Raw genomic sequence first — 13,064 nt, 5'->3', positions numbered from 1 at the left:
CAACAACTAACATCCTCCAAGTGCAAACACCACCTAATTGGTCTTGATAACATCTCTCTGAGATATGTATTGATAATAACGCTCAATACCCCTGCTACAACAAAGTAAAACTGCCTAGGGTTTATACAGTCAGCCAGTAGCTGAACTGGAATTACACATCAGATCATCCTCTCAAATTTACCAACACTGATCTAAATTGTCTACTTAATGGAAATTTTTCCTAATTTAATAGGGAACAAAAATCAGACCTTGAGAAAAGCCTCCTTCTGTTCCAGATGTTTGCTGATCAGAGGGATGACATGGTCTATCTCAGCTGCTGGCCCAAGTTTATCTCTGCCTCCACACCAGTCTTCGTCCCGTCTGTATTCCTGCTCCAGGCTCTCTAAAACACTGCACACCTGAAACATGCCCACAGCACAACTCAGTTATCCACAATCATAACCAGGAGAACATTCAGTAAAAGTCTGTGAGCAGTGACATGTCATTTTTGTACTATGGGCCACAGCAGGGGGGTAACTGGGTATAAAGCAGGCCCTAGAAAGAATGATCTAGGTGCTTTTCTTACCCGTAGGGACCTTTACTGTTTGGGACACAATTTATTTAAGGCTGATAAATCATTCTTCTCTTCTAATGAATAATGAGAGGAAGCACAAAAGGTTGAATCAAGGCAGAGGTCAGCCCAGCCCCAGTTGATCATTCAGGAAACAATCCCTATTCTAGAATGTGTTTAAATCCTATTGAAGTCAAGGGACTTAACACATACTTAAAGAAAAGCACATGCTTAAATACTTTCCTGAAACCAAGTCTGAAGCTGGAATTAATTCTCTTCAGCTATAGTTTAGTTGCTCCCTATACAGCTTTTTAAAAGCTGATGGAAAACAATAGACTTAATCAGGGTCACAATCTAGGTGGATGCAGGTGCTCCACTGCACAGAGCTCACACACATATATTCTGTCTTAGTAAAATAGTGGAACAGTGGAAATGAGGTAAATAAACCAACGCAGCCTGGAAATTAGGCAGCTGCCTCAGACAAGGCTGAGTTTTTTATGTTGCAGATCCTGAGAATATTCTCAGAGGCCTGTGCAGACACAGCAAAAGTTTTCCAGGACATGTGGAAGTTTCTTTTTCTTTCCCAAAGGGCTCTTCCTACAGACTCCACTGTTAAGATGACCCAGTCAGTTACTGCTGGGATCCAGTAGCAATGTCCATCCTTTTCTTGCTCACTCTCACAGCTTTAATATTAACACAGCTACAATTCAGGAGAACCCACATTATTAAGAGCACAGTCTGGAGGAGACTCCAGAATTACCCCCTCATCACCCTCACTATCACAGGCCATTTTCATGTAAATCTGACCAAGAGCACACTGAAGTCCACTTTAAAACTGGTGAGTTAAGGTAAACTGATAACTCATCCTGCTGCCAGGCTTATGCACTATGCATTATGCAAAGGGCCTCGTGCACTTGGCAATCTAAAATTATCTTCTTGCTTGGATGCAAACCAGCAATCACCCTCAAATATTTAGTGGAGAGCAAGTGCTTCATGTGTCATGTAGGCACAGAAAAGCATTTCCATTTCACTTCTTGAAAACCTTGACATCCTGTTGAACTTCAGTGATTTAAAGAATGAAAATAAATGCACTGCCTGGGATTCACATATTTCTAGGAAGAATTGTCCCTGCACATGCAAAGAGTGTCTTTCTCTTAAGGTGATGAGAGAAGTGAGTATAAAATGGGCTGTCAATGAAGTCAGAGAAAAACTGGGCTATTTGAAATCCAGGGCTTCACCACTAAAATCAAGAACATAATATACTTGGGGAAGACAGGCATGAAAAAGTTTGGCTGCATGTGACACTCTCTGTGTTCTTTTAGCTCCTTTTTCTGGATACTCAGAGAATTCAGGATCCAGTAAATGATTCACTCCACTGTCAGGCAGTCACAGAGCAGACCCTTAAGGACTGTAGATCAGCTGTGCAGCCCAAGAGAAGATGACAGGCTTGCAGCATTGAGTTCATGAGCATTCAGAGACTGAATGATCTTTGCCCTGCACATTTGCTGAATAGACATAACCAATGAATGAACTGGTGGGCACTGCAGTGTGCTTGTCTGAGACTTGGAAATAGGAAGAGAGACTGAACTGATAAATTACTGCCAATGCATATTTTGGCCAGTACATTTAACTGTCTGAAGCTCTAATGAATCCCCTAACAGTTTTCATTTCTCACACTCCTCCATCAGCAGTAATTCATTTTGATCTTGAATGCATCAGGGACTGTAAATCTGTTTGAAACTCTTCACAGTGAAATACATTAATTATAAGGAATGTATTCCTCTTAAACAGTCTTAAAAATACATTAAACAAATGACACCAAAAAATGGCCCAAAGATCATCTCCAGCCTCCAAGTTAAGGAAAAGTACACTTTTTCCCTAATGACATATCTAGTTGTGTTAAAAATCTTTCCATGTCTGGTTCTCTAATTGAGGACCTAACTGTGTGGCAATAACAATAGAAAATGTCCTGGCAATCACTGCTGCCTTTTGTGTAAAACCACAGGCTCCTGCAGTGTCCCTGCTAACAGCAACTGCCTGGCTGCAGTAGATGACACCAGGCAAGGCTGCTGGAGTAGCCACGCTGTGACACTGATTCCCACTGACTACAGTATAAAGGGCACCTGCCTGTGCAAGGGATGAATAATCCCACCATGCCAGCAGCCAACTGGAATGTGTTTTGCAATTCATGAACACCTGGAATGAAGTAGAGTTGGGATAGCACATAATGGGCTCCTGCTGTAATTATGTGTGTTGCAGGTGGATTTAAGAGAAATCCCTTCAAATCTTGGCATCTTTTTTGGCATGGTGGTATTTAAGTACTAGTGAAAACATTGGCTCACAAAGTAACAATTAATTAATTGCAATCAGTTCTGAAGGAAAAGCAGATTTATATTCCTCAAGTATCATGAGAACTTGAAACAAAAGTGGTGGGATTTCAAAAATTATTCCTGTTTGAAAGGGGAAAATTGAAAAAACCCCAACAAAAATAGCACCTTCAAGAATTACATTGCTACACTAAAAACTTTGAGATGAAAGTTATTACAAACTGCTTGCCGCTCTTTTTTTGTCTTTTTTTGAAGGGTGAGTGGGTTATGTTTGCATTTGGGGTTTTTTTTGGTGTGTGTTGCAATACCTGTCAAAGAAAGAATTTTTACTGATCCAGACTTGGTTTACTATGGCCCAGAAATGGCCCTGTCCAGCTCACCTGCTCAGAGGTTTTATAAAAGGCCACGGAGGCATTGACGAGTTTGAGCCTGTCCTCCATCTTCAGCATCAGCTGCTGCCAGTGCAGGGCCACCTTCTCAGCACATTCTCTGATGGCATCAGCATCATAATGTCCAGCCTGCAGCAACACCTCGGCCTTCTGCTGGACCTGCAGGGCACTCTGGTGTGTCTTCTGTAAGGAAGTGGCATGAAAGAGGGACTGTGTATGAGGGGAGGAAAGAGAGGTTGTACAGATGTGCCAGATGTATGGTAGAAAGGTGAAGCGAGGCGTGATGAGAGAGTGAAATATTTTCAGAGTTATCTTCAGTTAACATTCACTTTCTGCAAAGCATTTTAGTTTCAGTTATTCACACACACTTGCAACATGTTAATAAAACTTGGAATATGTAAGCACTGCTAGGATGGGTTGGCTGCACTGGTCAGCTGCTGCCCTTTGAGCAGTAATGTGGGGTGGGGTCCCCAGGGGTCCATTCTGACTGCCCAGTGCAGGCAGCTCTCACTGCGCTCCCACCCAGCCTCAGTGCTCACTGCATCCCACACAATCTGCAGCCCAAAAGCAAACTCTAAACAGCTGGCAAACTATGGGCCTAATCACCCTAATTTGGCTCTTGCCAGGCAGTTTACCTGGCATCAGCAGCTTTACTTGTGCAGTTGTTCAAAACATCAATCCCAGAAAATAATGTGTCTTACTAAAGGGCATGAACTTTATCACAAGTAGCAGCCCCTACAAGATGCATTTCTGGAAGTCAGTTCACTCATGCTGGAGATTAGATTTATGCTCCTACCTTTAAGGTCAGGGCTGGGGAGAGTCAAATCATTCTCTCCACCAGTCCCCAGTTTACTCAGTAGCCCCTTTACAGGCAAGACTGAGCTATCTGCCCCATTCCTCAGCCTGCACCAGCTCCTCTCAGAGTTACCAAGTGGTGGCTATGTCTTCCTCTGTGGGCTGCTAAAATAGCCCTCATCCCTTCCCAGCCTCCTGAGTAACTGTTCAGACATGGTTAAGTCCAGCTTTTGATTTTAATCTTCTGAACAGAAGCCCTAAAATCTCTCAGACTCCTCTGTGCTATGTCCCATTTGTAACTGCTGCTGACAAATTCTCATGTGATGGTTTTATGATCTAAGCCATGAACCTGGAAAAAAGCTTGAAATCATCTGGCAATACACTGATGAATAATGTAATGTAGAGAAAGCTATTAGGAAACAAAAAGGATTAATACTTGGCAGAAACTTAGGAAGATGTTCAAGAACAACTGGTTAAATTTAATATCCAACTGCTTTACTGATGTTAGAATTGTAATACTTGTTTGAAATAGACTTTGAAGGATTTCAACTGAAAATCAATTCCACATCTAGAATGCTTTTAGAGAACATTCTGCCTTGTGTGCTTTGCTGATCTATTCCCCATATTGAGCTTTAAATACTTTAAATATTTAATCTAGTGATTTTTTCTTTTTGAAAACTTATTTTCCCCTTACTATGGTGTAACCCTCTTCTCCCCCTGCAATTTACATTCACCACCAAATGCAAGCACTTCCCCAGCGTCAGAAGCTGTGATAACTCAGCCAGTGGGTGTCTTGTTCCCCACTGCTGTCTGGTGGTGGCTGCCAAGATGTGGTCAACACAGCTTGGTACCAGCCAGCTCATACAGAATTGATAAAAAACTTCTTCCTTTTCCTTCAGGAGCTGCAACAGCTGCTCCTTCGTTACTCTGAGCAGAGCAGGATCAAAATAAGTCATTAGCTGAGATTTAAACTCTAGAATTATTAACACCACTGTAACATATATTGACTAAATTCAAGTTTACCAGGAGACATCCCTTCCCCTTCCCCCCACCTCAGTCAGGCATCTCTTCAAATCTCCATACTTGCAGAGTTTAAAGTTTGATTTAGTCTTCAAGTATATGGGTATTTTTCAGCTGTTCTTTTCTCTGTAAAAACTTAACAATATATTCTGGGAAGCACACATCCCTTTTTTAAGCTGGAACAGGAAAAAAACAATGCTAGAAAGCAACCTCTTTCTAGCAACTGATGGGAGCACACCCTGCGAGGGTTTGCTCACAATAACAGATACACCAAGCACTGAGCTTAATTAGGAATCTTTTAGTGCCCTGCTCAGGGCAGACCTTAGCCCTTCACTGTCTTCTCATTCAAAGGAAAGCTGCTCAGTGCAGGGGCTCTTCCTCCTGGCCCTGTGAGTGAGGCAAACGGGTTGGCTCACAATCAGTTTCCAAGGGCCAGGTCAAAGATGTGCTGTTACTCCAGAGCAAGGAGTCAATTCTTACAAATTGCCCCTCTTGCCTCTTTGTCAAAGTTGAGGATGAGGGTTGGAATGAGTTTCTTTTCTGGGGTTCATGAAAGGAAATCTGAATGAAAGATTAATTAGTGTGAGCGCATTATCCATTAAAAAATATTCATAAATGAATGCTGGAATGACCTCCAGACTGTGGATGTGGAAAGAAACTGAATTGAATAACTTTTCCCATTTCAGATCACTTTATGAACCTTAATTTTTTATCAAGGAAATTATCAGGAGATGCCTGAGTGTCATTTTCATGAATGGCAAAGCTGATATCTGGCAGCAGAAGAATTAGCTGCAGGTGATAAATAATTTGTTTCACTATTAGCTGCTGGCTACATTACGAGTTTAAAGATAAGTTGATTCTCTAAAGCCTCTATTCCTCCCCTTCCTTCAGGAAAGCAATGATTGATGCCCATGGGATAACCTTTCGTGTGATGTTCACCTGGGAAGGAGAAGCAAAGAGGAGTAGTTGGTGTTACCTCTATGGCCAGCTGGAACTGCTCGTGCTCCCTCTGGAGCTGCTCAGCCTCTGACAGGGAGCTGGCATTGACCAGGCTGGCGTTGAGCATCGACTCCCCGTTCCTGATCCAGCCAAGCACCTGCAAACAGAGGATGTGCTCAGTGAAAGGTGCACTCAGTACCAGGGTTCATGCAGTCACCTGTCAGAAAATGCTTCAGCCTGCCTGAACAGGTGTGAGCAGAAAGAAATCTTTTCTGTGAACAGAAAGAAATCCTGGTACAAGCTCTTAATGGCACGCAGTTTTAAGAGGCAAAGATCTTATTGAAAAAGTTATTGCTTGAAGAATTCAACTCCCTTTACATGGATATTTGGATAGCAAAGAACTCTCATTTTCAAGGTTTGATCACAAACATGAGTGGGCCCCTATGTAAATACCCCAGGGCAAAACCACAAAGCATAATGAGGGAGATTTGGATTTAAACATCTTTTCAAATTTCCGACAGGAATCAAAGATTGCAACACCGTTCTGCTTCACTTGCCTGTGTGTCTTTCACACAAAAGTCTGAGCTTGGGGAGGAGGGAGAGGACACAGTTTGATTCATTTGGCATGGAGTTAAGATGCAGTTAAAGTTTCCACCTGCACACAGCTAGGAAAAAGTGTCAAATCTTGTATTTTGTGGTTAATCAAGAGACTTTACTTCAGACATGCTAAAATTATTTGTAAGACATGCAATCCATGCTGTAATGACTGCAGAATCACATCCTAAATGTACATAATTATTCCATCAAGCTTGTACTCACTCATTTAAGCAGCAATATTTTCTGCTATTTTAAGACACATGTTTAGGAAATTAGCACCCAGAACACACATGCAAGTTCTTTCCTGTAGTGTCTCAAAGCCTTTTTTCTACCTGTGAAGGTGTCTTATTAGTCCAGTAAAGCCAAAAAGTTGCTGAGTCCAATTCACAGATCCACAGGAAATTCTGATTGCTCAATCACTGCCCTAAATTTAGCTCCTGATTTCCAAAATTGACTTTGCTGCAATAGTCCACATAGCAATTTCCCTTTTGTACTATCATTTTCTACAAGTGATCCATTAATTGCCGGGAGGAAACAGGGATTTTTTTATTGCTTTGTTTTTCATCCCTACATCATGCATCACCCTAGTTAGTGCCATTCGGTTCCCTGTAGGGTAAAAAATGAGTTTTCCCTAGGAGAAAAAAGGGAGACATCTATACATGTAGCTGACCCTAATTTGTAGAAAATTACATTCTGCTTAGTACAACAGTGTGGAAGATTTAATTTCATTTGTTTCTCTTCCATCAGCAGGTGTAATTGTTCCTGTGGTAAATGTATCACACATTTAAAGAAAAAGCAGTTGAGTTATCATGTGGAAATTGCATTGTCTGGCATTTTCTGTAATCCATCAGACTTAAACCCTGCATTATTACTAACTACATGGTACCAAACTCTGAAGGTAACCAAAGGATCACTGTACCTGGGAAAGGCCTGAATTGAGGACATCATGAGGCAAGACACGCTTTCATGCTTTACATGCTGCAATACACCCAGCCTTGGACTATTTGGAATGTAGAAAATACTGAGGGTGTATGCTAAAAACACACCATTGTTTTTCCTCTGTGGAACATCTTTCATTTCAGCTGAGTTTTTCAAAAACTGCCACAGACAGTTTGACACAGATTTGACACAAATATCTGAGCCTCTAAATAGTAAAACATCAGAAAAAAATATGGAAACTCAGCCTTACAACAAGGCAACTTGATTAGGAAGAAGGACCACACAACCAGTCTGCCAGGTTTCCTCTTGTGTTAACATCACGTATTCATCCCTCTGTTCAAGAGTCTTTCAGACTCAGATTATCCAGGGGGAAGCAGTTCAGGTGGACTGGTGGGTTCCCAGCACCACTCCTGACCAAGGCTGCTGCCCCCTCTCCTTCCCCCAGAGTGTGGGGCTGGACATTCTGGGGTTCCTACATCCCCTTTTCCAGACCCAAGGAGCACCCAAGCACTACCAAATTTTGCTTGGAAGCATTTACACAGTGACCCCTGTCTACTTTGGCAAGTTTGGCACTTCAGTGTTGGAGTCTCATATGAGATTTGCATCAGCTGCTTTCATTGTAATGTTTCCCTCTTACTTGTGTTGTTTACATACAGTAAGGAAAAAAAAATAATCAATTGCACGACCAAAGCTCCTTAAGTCTAAGTTCAAAGCCCCTGCAGAGACATTCCTTGTGTCCCTGGTTTAGAACTGGCTGGAAAGGGGCATTTACACATTTATAAATGGTTTACAAGACCTGCTCACAAAGTGACTTCTACTCATATAGTGCTTAATACCTTTTCATTAAAATATATAGAAAAGCTCTTAATACAGGACCAAAGCACTTCCATGATTATTTCCTGTATTAGTAGTTTCACCATTATTTTGCAAAGTGCAGACAGGCCAACCAACCCTAAAAAACAGTTTTAAAAAGATATTTTCTACAAATTACAGATTTTATCAGCTTTGTAGAAGCAATGACTAAATAATTCTGGAGTTAAATAAAACTTCAAAGACTTTCTTATACATCCTAACAATTTTTTATAACAGAGAAGCAGAAACAATTTTATGGGCTCTTATATAAAAGCCACTTGTCACTGGAGAACAGTTTTACTTCAAGGCATGGGTTAACAGGGCAACCACCACAACTCTGAAACAACTCCCACCTTTGACTCCAATTTGCTTTAGGGAGGCTATGCTCCTGTACAGGTATTCTCTGTAATTAAATAATAGTACCAAATTCTTCTAAAACCCCTAATTTCTTCCCTGGAACTCTGCCATCTTCACTGAGCAGAGTCAGACTCTACAGGAAAAATAAAGATTGAGGCACCCCTTGTGCAGCCATCCTTAAGAAATGAGAGCTCTGTACCATGCAGTGCTTTTGTCTACTGCTCAGTTTAGTCAGAATGTTTCTAGAAATGTTTCTTCATGTTTCTAAAAAAGACTTAGGCCCTTGCTATGGATAATTGTCTAGTAAGATAAGATTTTCAGGTTTAGAAGACAAAACAATCGAAGTGAATCTTTTACACCTCCAGACCCTTTGCAGCTTCCTTCAGAAGCTTTTACTAACACAGACCCAACCATCAAGAACAGCTTCTGGTAATTCTAACCATGTTTAAAACTTCATTCCTTTCCCAGGAGCTATTTGACACTAGATTAGGAAAAAACAAATTTATTCACAGTCTCTCAAATGACTACTTCCCATCATCCTTTGGGCATATATATTTTGAAGCAAAGCTAATGCCAAACAGCAAAAATAGATGGATAACAAGCACATCAAAAGGATTAAATAGATCTTCAAAACAACCTGGAAAGCAAGTGTAATGGGACACCTTGAGGATATCTTGGAGCAAATTAGGTCAAGTTCAAAACTTATTTTAAAAAAAAGCCCAAACCATACAAAGATAAATTAAGGGGATAGGGAAGCCAAACAGCTGCAGGCACAGCATTAGAGTTTGTTTTTTTAAACTGATCTCCACAAATCTATTCTGCCATTACTTTTATGTAAGCTGTCCAAGCTCTATAGTTTCTGTCAGAAATGAGTAGGATCCAAATGAGGGAAAATCAGGCTTGGGCAGAATTTTTCTTAATAACAAAGACCTTGTGAATTACTGATCTTTTCTATTTCCACTCTAAAGCAGTTCACAGAACATCTCATTTGGAATTGTTCCACTTTAATGGCCCCAAACTTCAATTCATTGTCTTGGCATTCAAACCCTTGGTGCATATGATATAAAGCAGAAATCTCTGGTAAATGAAACTTAAATAGATAGAGACAGTTTAAAGACTTTTTATTTCCATGAGCCATTATATCAAAATGCAAACACATGTACATGTAGCAGCTTTGACCAATTTTACTCTGTCAGCAGAACTTAACACAGCTACAGGAGTGTCTTGCAACAACCACATCTCAACTCATTCACAAGAGAAAGAGCAATTTGGTAATGAGATCATCCATCATCTCAGATGCACTAAACTGAAAGTGAAGGAAACCTGGACCAGACTGGAGATGAACTACAAGCCAAAATCAATACATTTCCCAATTTCACTAAATGGTTGGGAATATGACTCATCTACAGGAAACCAAATAGATAAGACACAGAAATATTTTAACTTGCCTCTTTCTAAGGGAGATTGTAGCTGTGGTAATTTATAGGTTAACAAGCAAAGGGGTGCTTAGTATTCAGCTGAACAAATAAAATGTTTTTTCACTACTGGTTTGCTGGGAGGTCACACAATAACAAAGGCTCTGATGGTCCCAAGCTCTGTTAAGGAAATACTAATTCAAGGCAGCTGTTCTCTCACAGTAAGTATTAGCTCAGTCTTATAACCATTTCCTTTGGGTAGATTTCAGTCATAAAATAGTTAAGCAGATATTTGATAATAAGGCAAATAACATCAGGTACCTGCAGAAAGTGCTGCAGTGCCACTGAATGGCTGCAGGAGCAGCCACAGGGCTGACTGCCCTTCACCCCAGACAAGTGGGCAACCTGCAGCTTTAGCCTTTCTGCCACACATGAAACTCCTCTCTGCTTTCTGTCATAAGTTAAAATGGCTCTGCTGTACCAGAAATCTATCACATACACCTCCAGGCTTAGCTAAGCTAAGAAACTTCAGGAACCTATAGAAAAAAAAGTACATACTTCATAATCATGTTAGGATGGTGGTTATAAATATCACAGAGTGTTTCTGGGTTTTGCTAGGTTTGTTTTCTTTTTTTTTTTTTTTTTCAGAAGAAAGCCAAGCAGTCTACAGAGCTCCAGAACTTCGTGAGGAGCTGATCTTCAATAATCACAAATGCAAAATGACCATATTTTAAAAATAAAAATTAGGAGAGTTCTACGCTACTTTTAGGTGGAGTTGAAAAATATTCACATCGAAGTGGACTTTGAAAGAAAATGCACACACTGCTGTTAGTGCTGCCAGTTTGCTGAGTATAAAGGATTTTTTTTGCTGGCAATGATAAAGCAATTCAGATAAAACATCACTCAGTTATTCTGTCTTCAAAAGTGAATATTTATGATCATATGTACTGAGCATTCAGAGAGTGTATGTATGTGTTTAAGTAAACAAATGAGCAGATATCTCTCATGAACACCTTGTAGTATTTGGACACTTGTCCCAACACCAACTCCAACCCACCTATTTGTATAGTAACATGGAAAACTGAATATTCCAGATGTCTGGAAAAACATTTTTGGTTTTCCTGATGAAATCAAGAACTTTCAATAAAAAGACAGACATAAACGAGAGTGCGAAGCCACCTATGGGCTAGGAAGCAGGAAGCGTAATGTTATCCTGTGCAGCAAAGGAAAACAAAGAAACATGAGGCATCCAAATTAAATATTAGGGAAAACCAAGGGAAGTAGAACATGACTGCCTATGCTAGGAGGAAATCTGAAAAAGAGGCAATGTAATAAGAGGTCTAAAAGTCCTGGGATCTAGAGACCACTGATAGAATTTTTTAAATCACCAGAAGATGTTAAAGATTCCTGCAAGACAATAAATGTATAGCAATAAATAAAAAGGTGAAACTACCATAACTTCATACTTAGGCCTCACAGCTCAGCTTCCTTTGTTTTGGGCCTGTTTTCCACCTCAGCTTAAATCTGGGTCACAAATCAAATAATTATATTCCCAGAACACTTGGAGTCTAAGGCCGTTTCTCCAGCTGAGAAGCTACATGGTCAGTTTTGCACAGAATTTCCATAACTACTCATGAAACCAAAAACATGGGAGAGCAGAGCCCCTTCTTATTTGCAAAGGGCCATCCTGTAACCTGTCAGCAAATCAAGTACTGTTAATTTAGACTGCTCCCCTGAAGGTTTGTCCCTTGGCAGACACTGGCTTAGCAGTGTGAATGTATGCAAAGGCTGAAAACCCCTCGAGCCCCTCATGTGTGGTCAAACCTCTCACCTGCTTGACCTCAGCCTGGAGGTGCCGGAGCTGCAGGCACTGCTCCAACCTCTTGTGAGTTTGGTCAGCATTCAGCTCCAGCTCATGCTGCTTCTCGTGAAGGAATTCCAGCAGTTCTTGAACCTGGGTTGCAAGATCAATGTCTTTTTCACAGATCAGCTCAATGCCTGTAACATGCAGGGAGAGAGAGATTATTGCACTTACTTGAAATTTCAATTTTGCATAACTGGAAACTTTAAAATTTTTTCCCATTTAACACTTTGATTTGCAAGTGTCTGAGTAATTCTTTCTCACTTAACTTTCTCACATGTAATATTTGGCTTTCACAACTCCCTAATCTTCATCACTACATTTTTTTTCAAAGTGTTGTTTCTCTGGTGGTCATTGCTCATCTGACTCATCAGCATCTGGCCAGTTGGACTGATTTAAACACAGTCTTGCTCAAAAACTTGCATGAACATCAAATTTTTAAAAAGACATAAAAGTCCTCAGGTTTTAGGGCAATCAATAAACTTATACTTTAGAAATGCATATTTAAAAAAATTAAAAAACTAGAAGAAAAAAGAGATAAGGAAGAAAATAGAAAAGTCAAAGAGATCTACAGTAGTGCAGGGAGCTCCATAGAGAAAACCTTTTTCTATCTGGATGCTTGTGGAGGATCATCAACAATGAATTAGTTTAAATGAGACTTTAGTTCATTCAGAATTATTCCACAAAGAGATTTTTGTCCAATCCTCACACAGCAGACAGAAAGGGTGTCTTAGTACCACATCTCCTGCCCTTGCATCCTATGTGAACTTCCTAACCCCTCAAAGGCCCGGTCTGATTTCATGGCCCTGACTTGATCAGGAGATTGAAATAGAGACTTCCTGAGGCCCTTCCTACCTCCTGAATGTTTTTTCTGACATTGTGACCCTTGTGTGCAGCATCTACATGAAATACCGTGCAGAGCTTCACACCTTCCTTCTGGGTGCCACTGATGTGATTGGGATGCTGGGTTCACCACCAGTGCAACTGGAAGGTTTGGCCTGGAGAAAATATGATATCATCCCA

At 40.6% G+C, this 13,064-nt stretch overlaps 1 protein-coding gene across 11 annotated transcripts in view; it reads right to left on the bottom strand.

Moving 5' to 3' along the window:
• The window catches only part of KALRN (kalirin RhoGEF kinase), a 463,005-nt gene that overhangs the window by 148,840 nt on the left and 301,101 nt on the right, over positions 1 to 13,064 (bottom strand). For 10 of the 11 annotated variants that reach the window (XM_074548811.1, XM_074548813.1, XM_074548810.1 and 7 more), the window contains 4 exons: positions 12,012 to 12,178; positions 6,058 to 6,177; positions 3,258 to 3,476; positions 249 to 398 (listed from right to left, as the gene is read on the bottom strand). In XM_074548811.1, coding sequence (XP_074404912.1) covers positions 249 to 398; positions 3,258 to 3,476; positions 6,058 to 6,177; positions 12,012 to 12,178 — 656 coding nt within the window. The remainder of the gene's footprint in view (positions 1 to 248; positions 399 to 3,257; positions 3,477 to 6,057; positions 6,178 to 12,011; positions 12,179 to 13,064) is intronic. The other variant, XM_074548812.1, reaches the window with a different exon arrangement.

The sequence above is a fragment of the Zonotrichia albicollis genome, chromosome 10, assembly GCF_047830755.1.
Source record: "Zonotrichia albicollis isolate bZonAlb1 chromosome 10, bZonAlb1.hap1, whole genome shotgun sequence".
NCBI lineage: Eukaryota > Metazoa > Chordata > Aves > Passeriformes > Passerellidae > Zonotrichia > Zonotrichia albicollis.
This window is presented reverse-complemented; position numbering and strand designations above follow the sequence as displayed.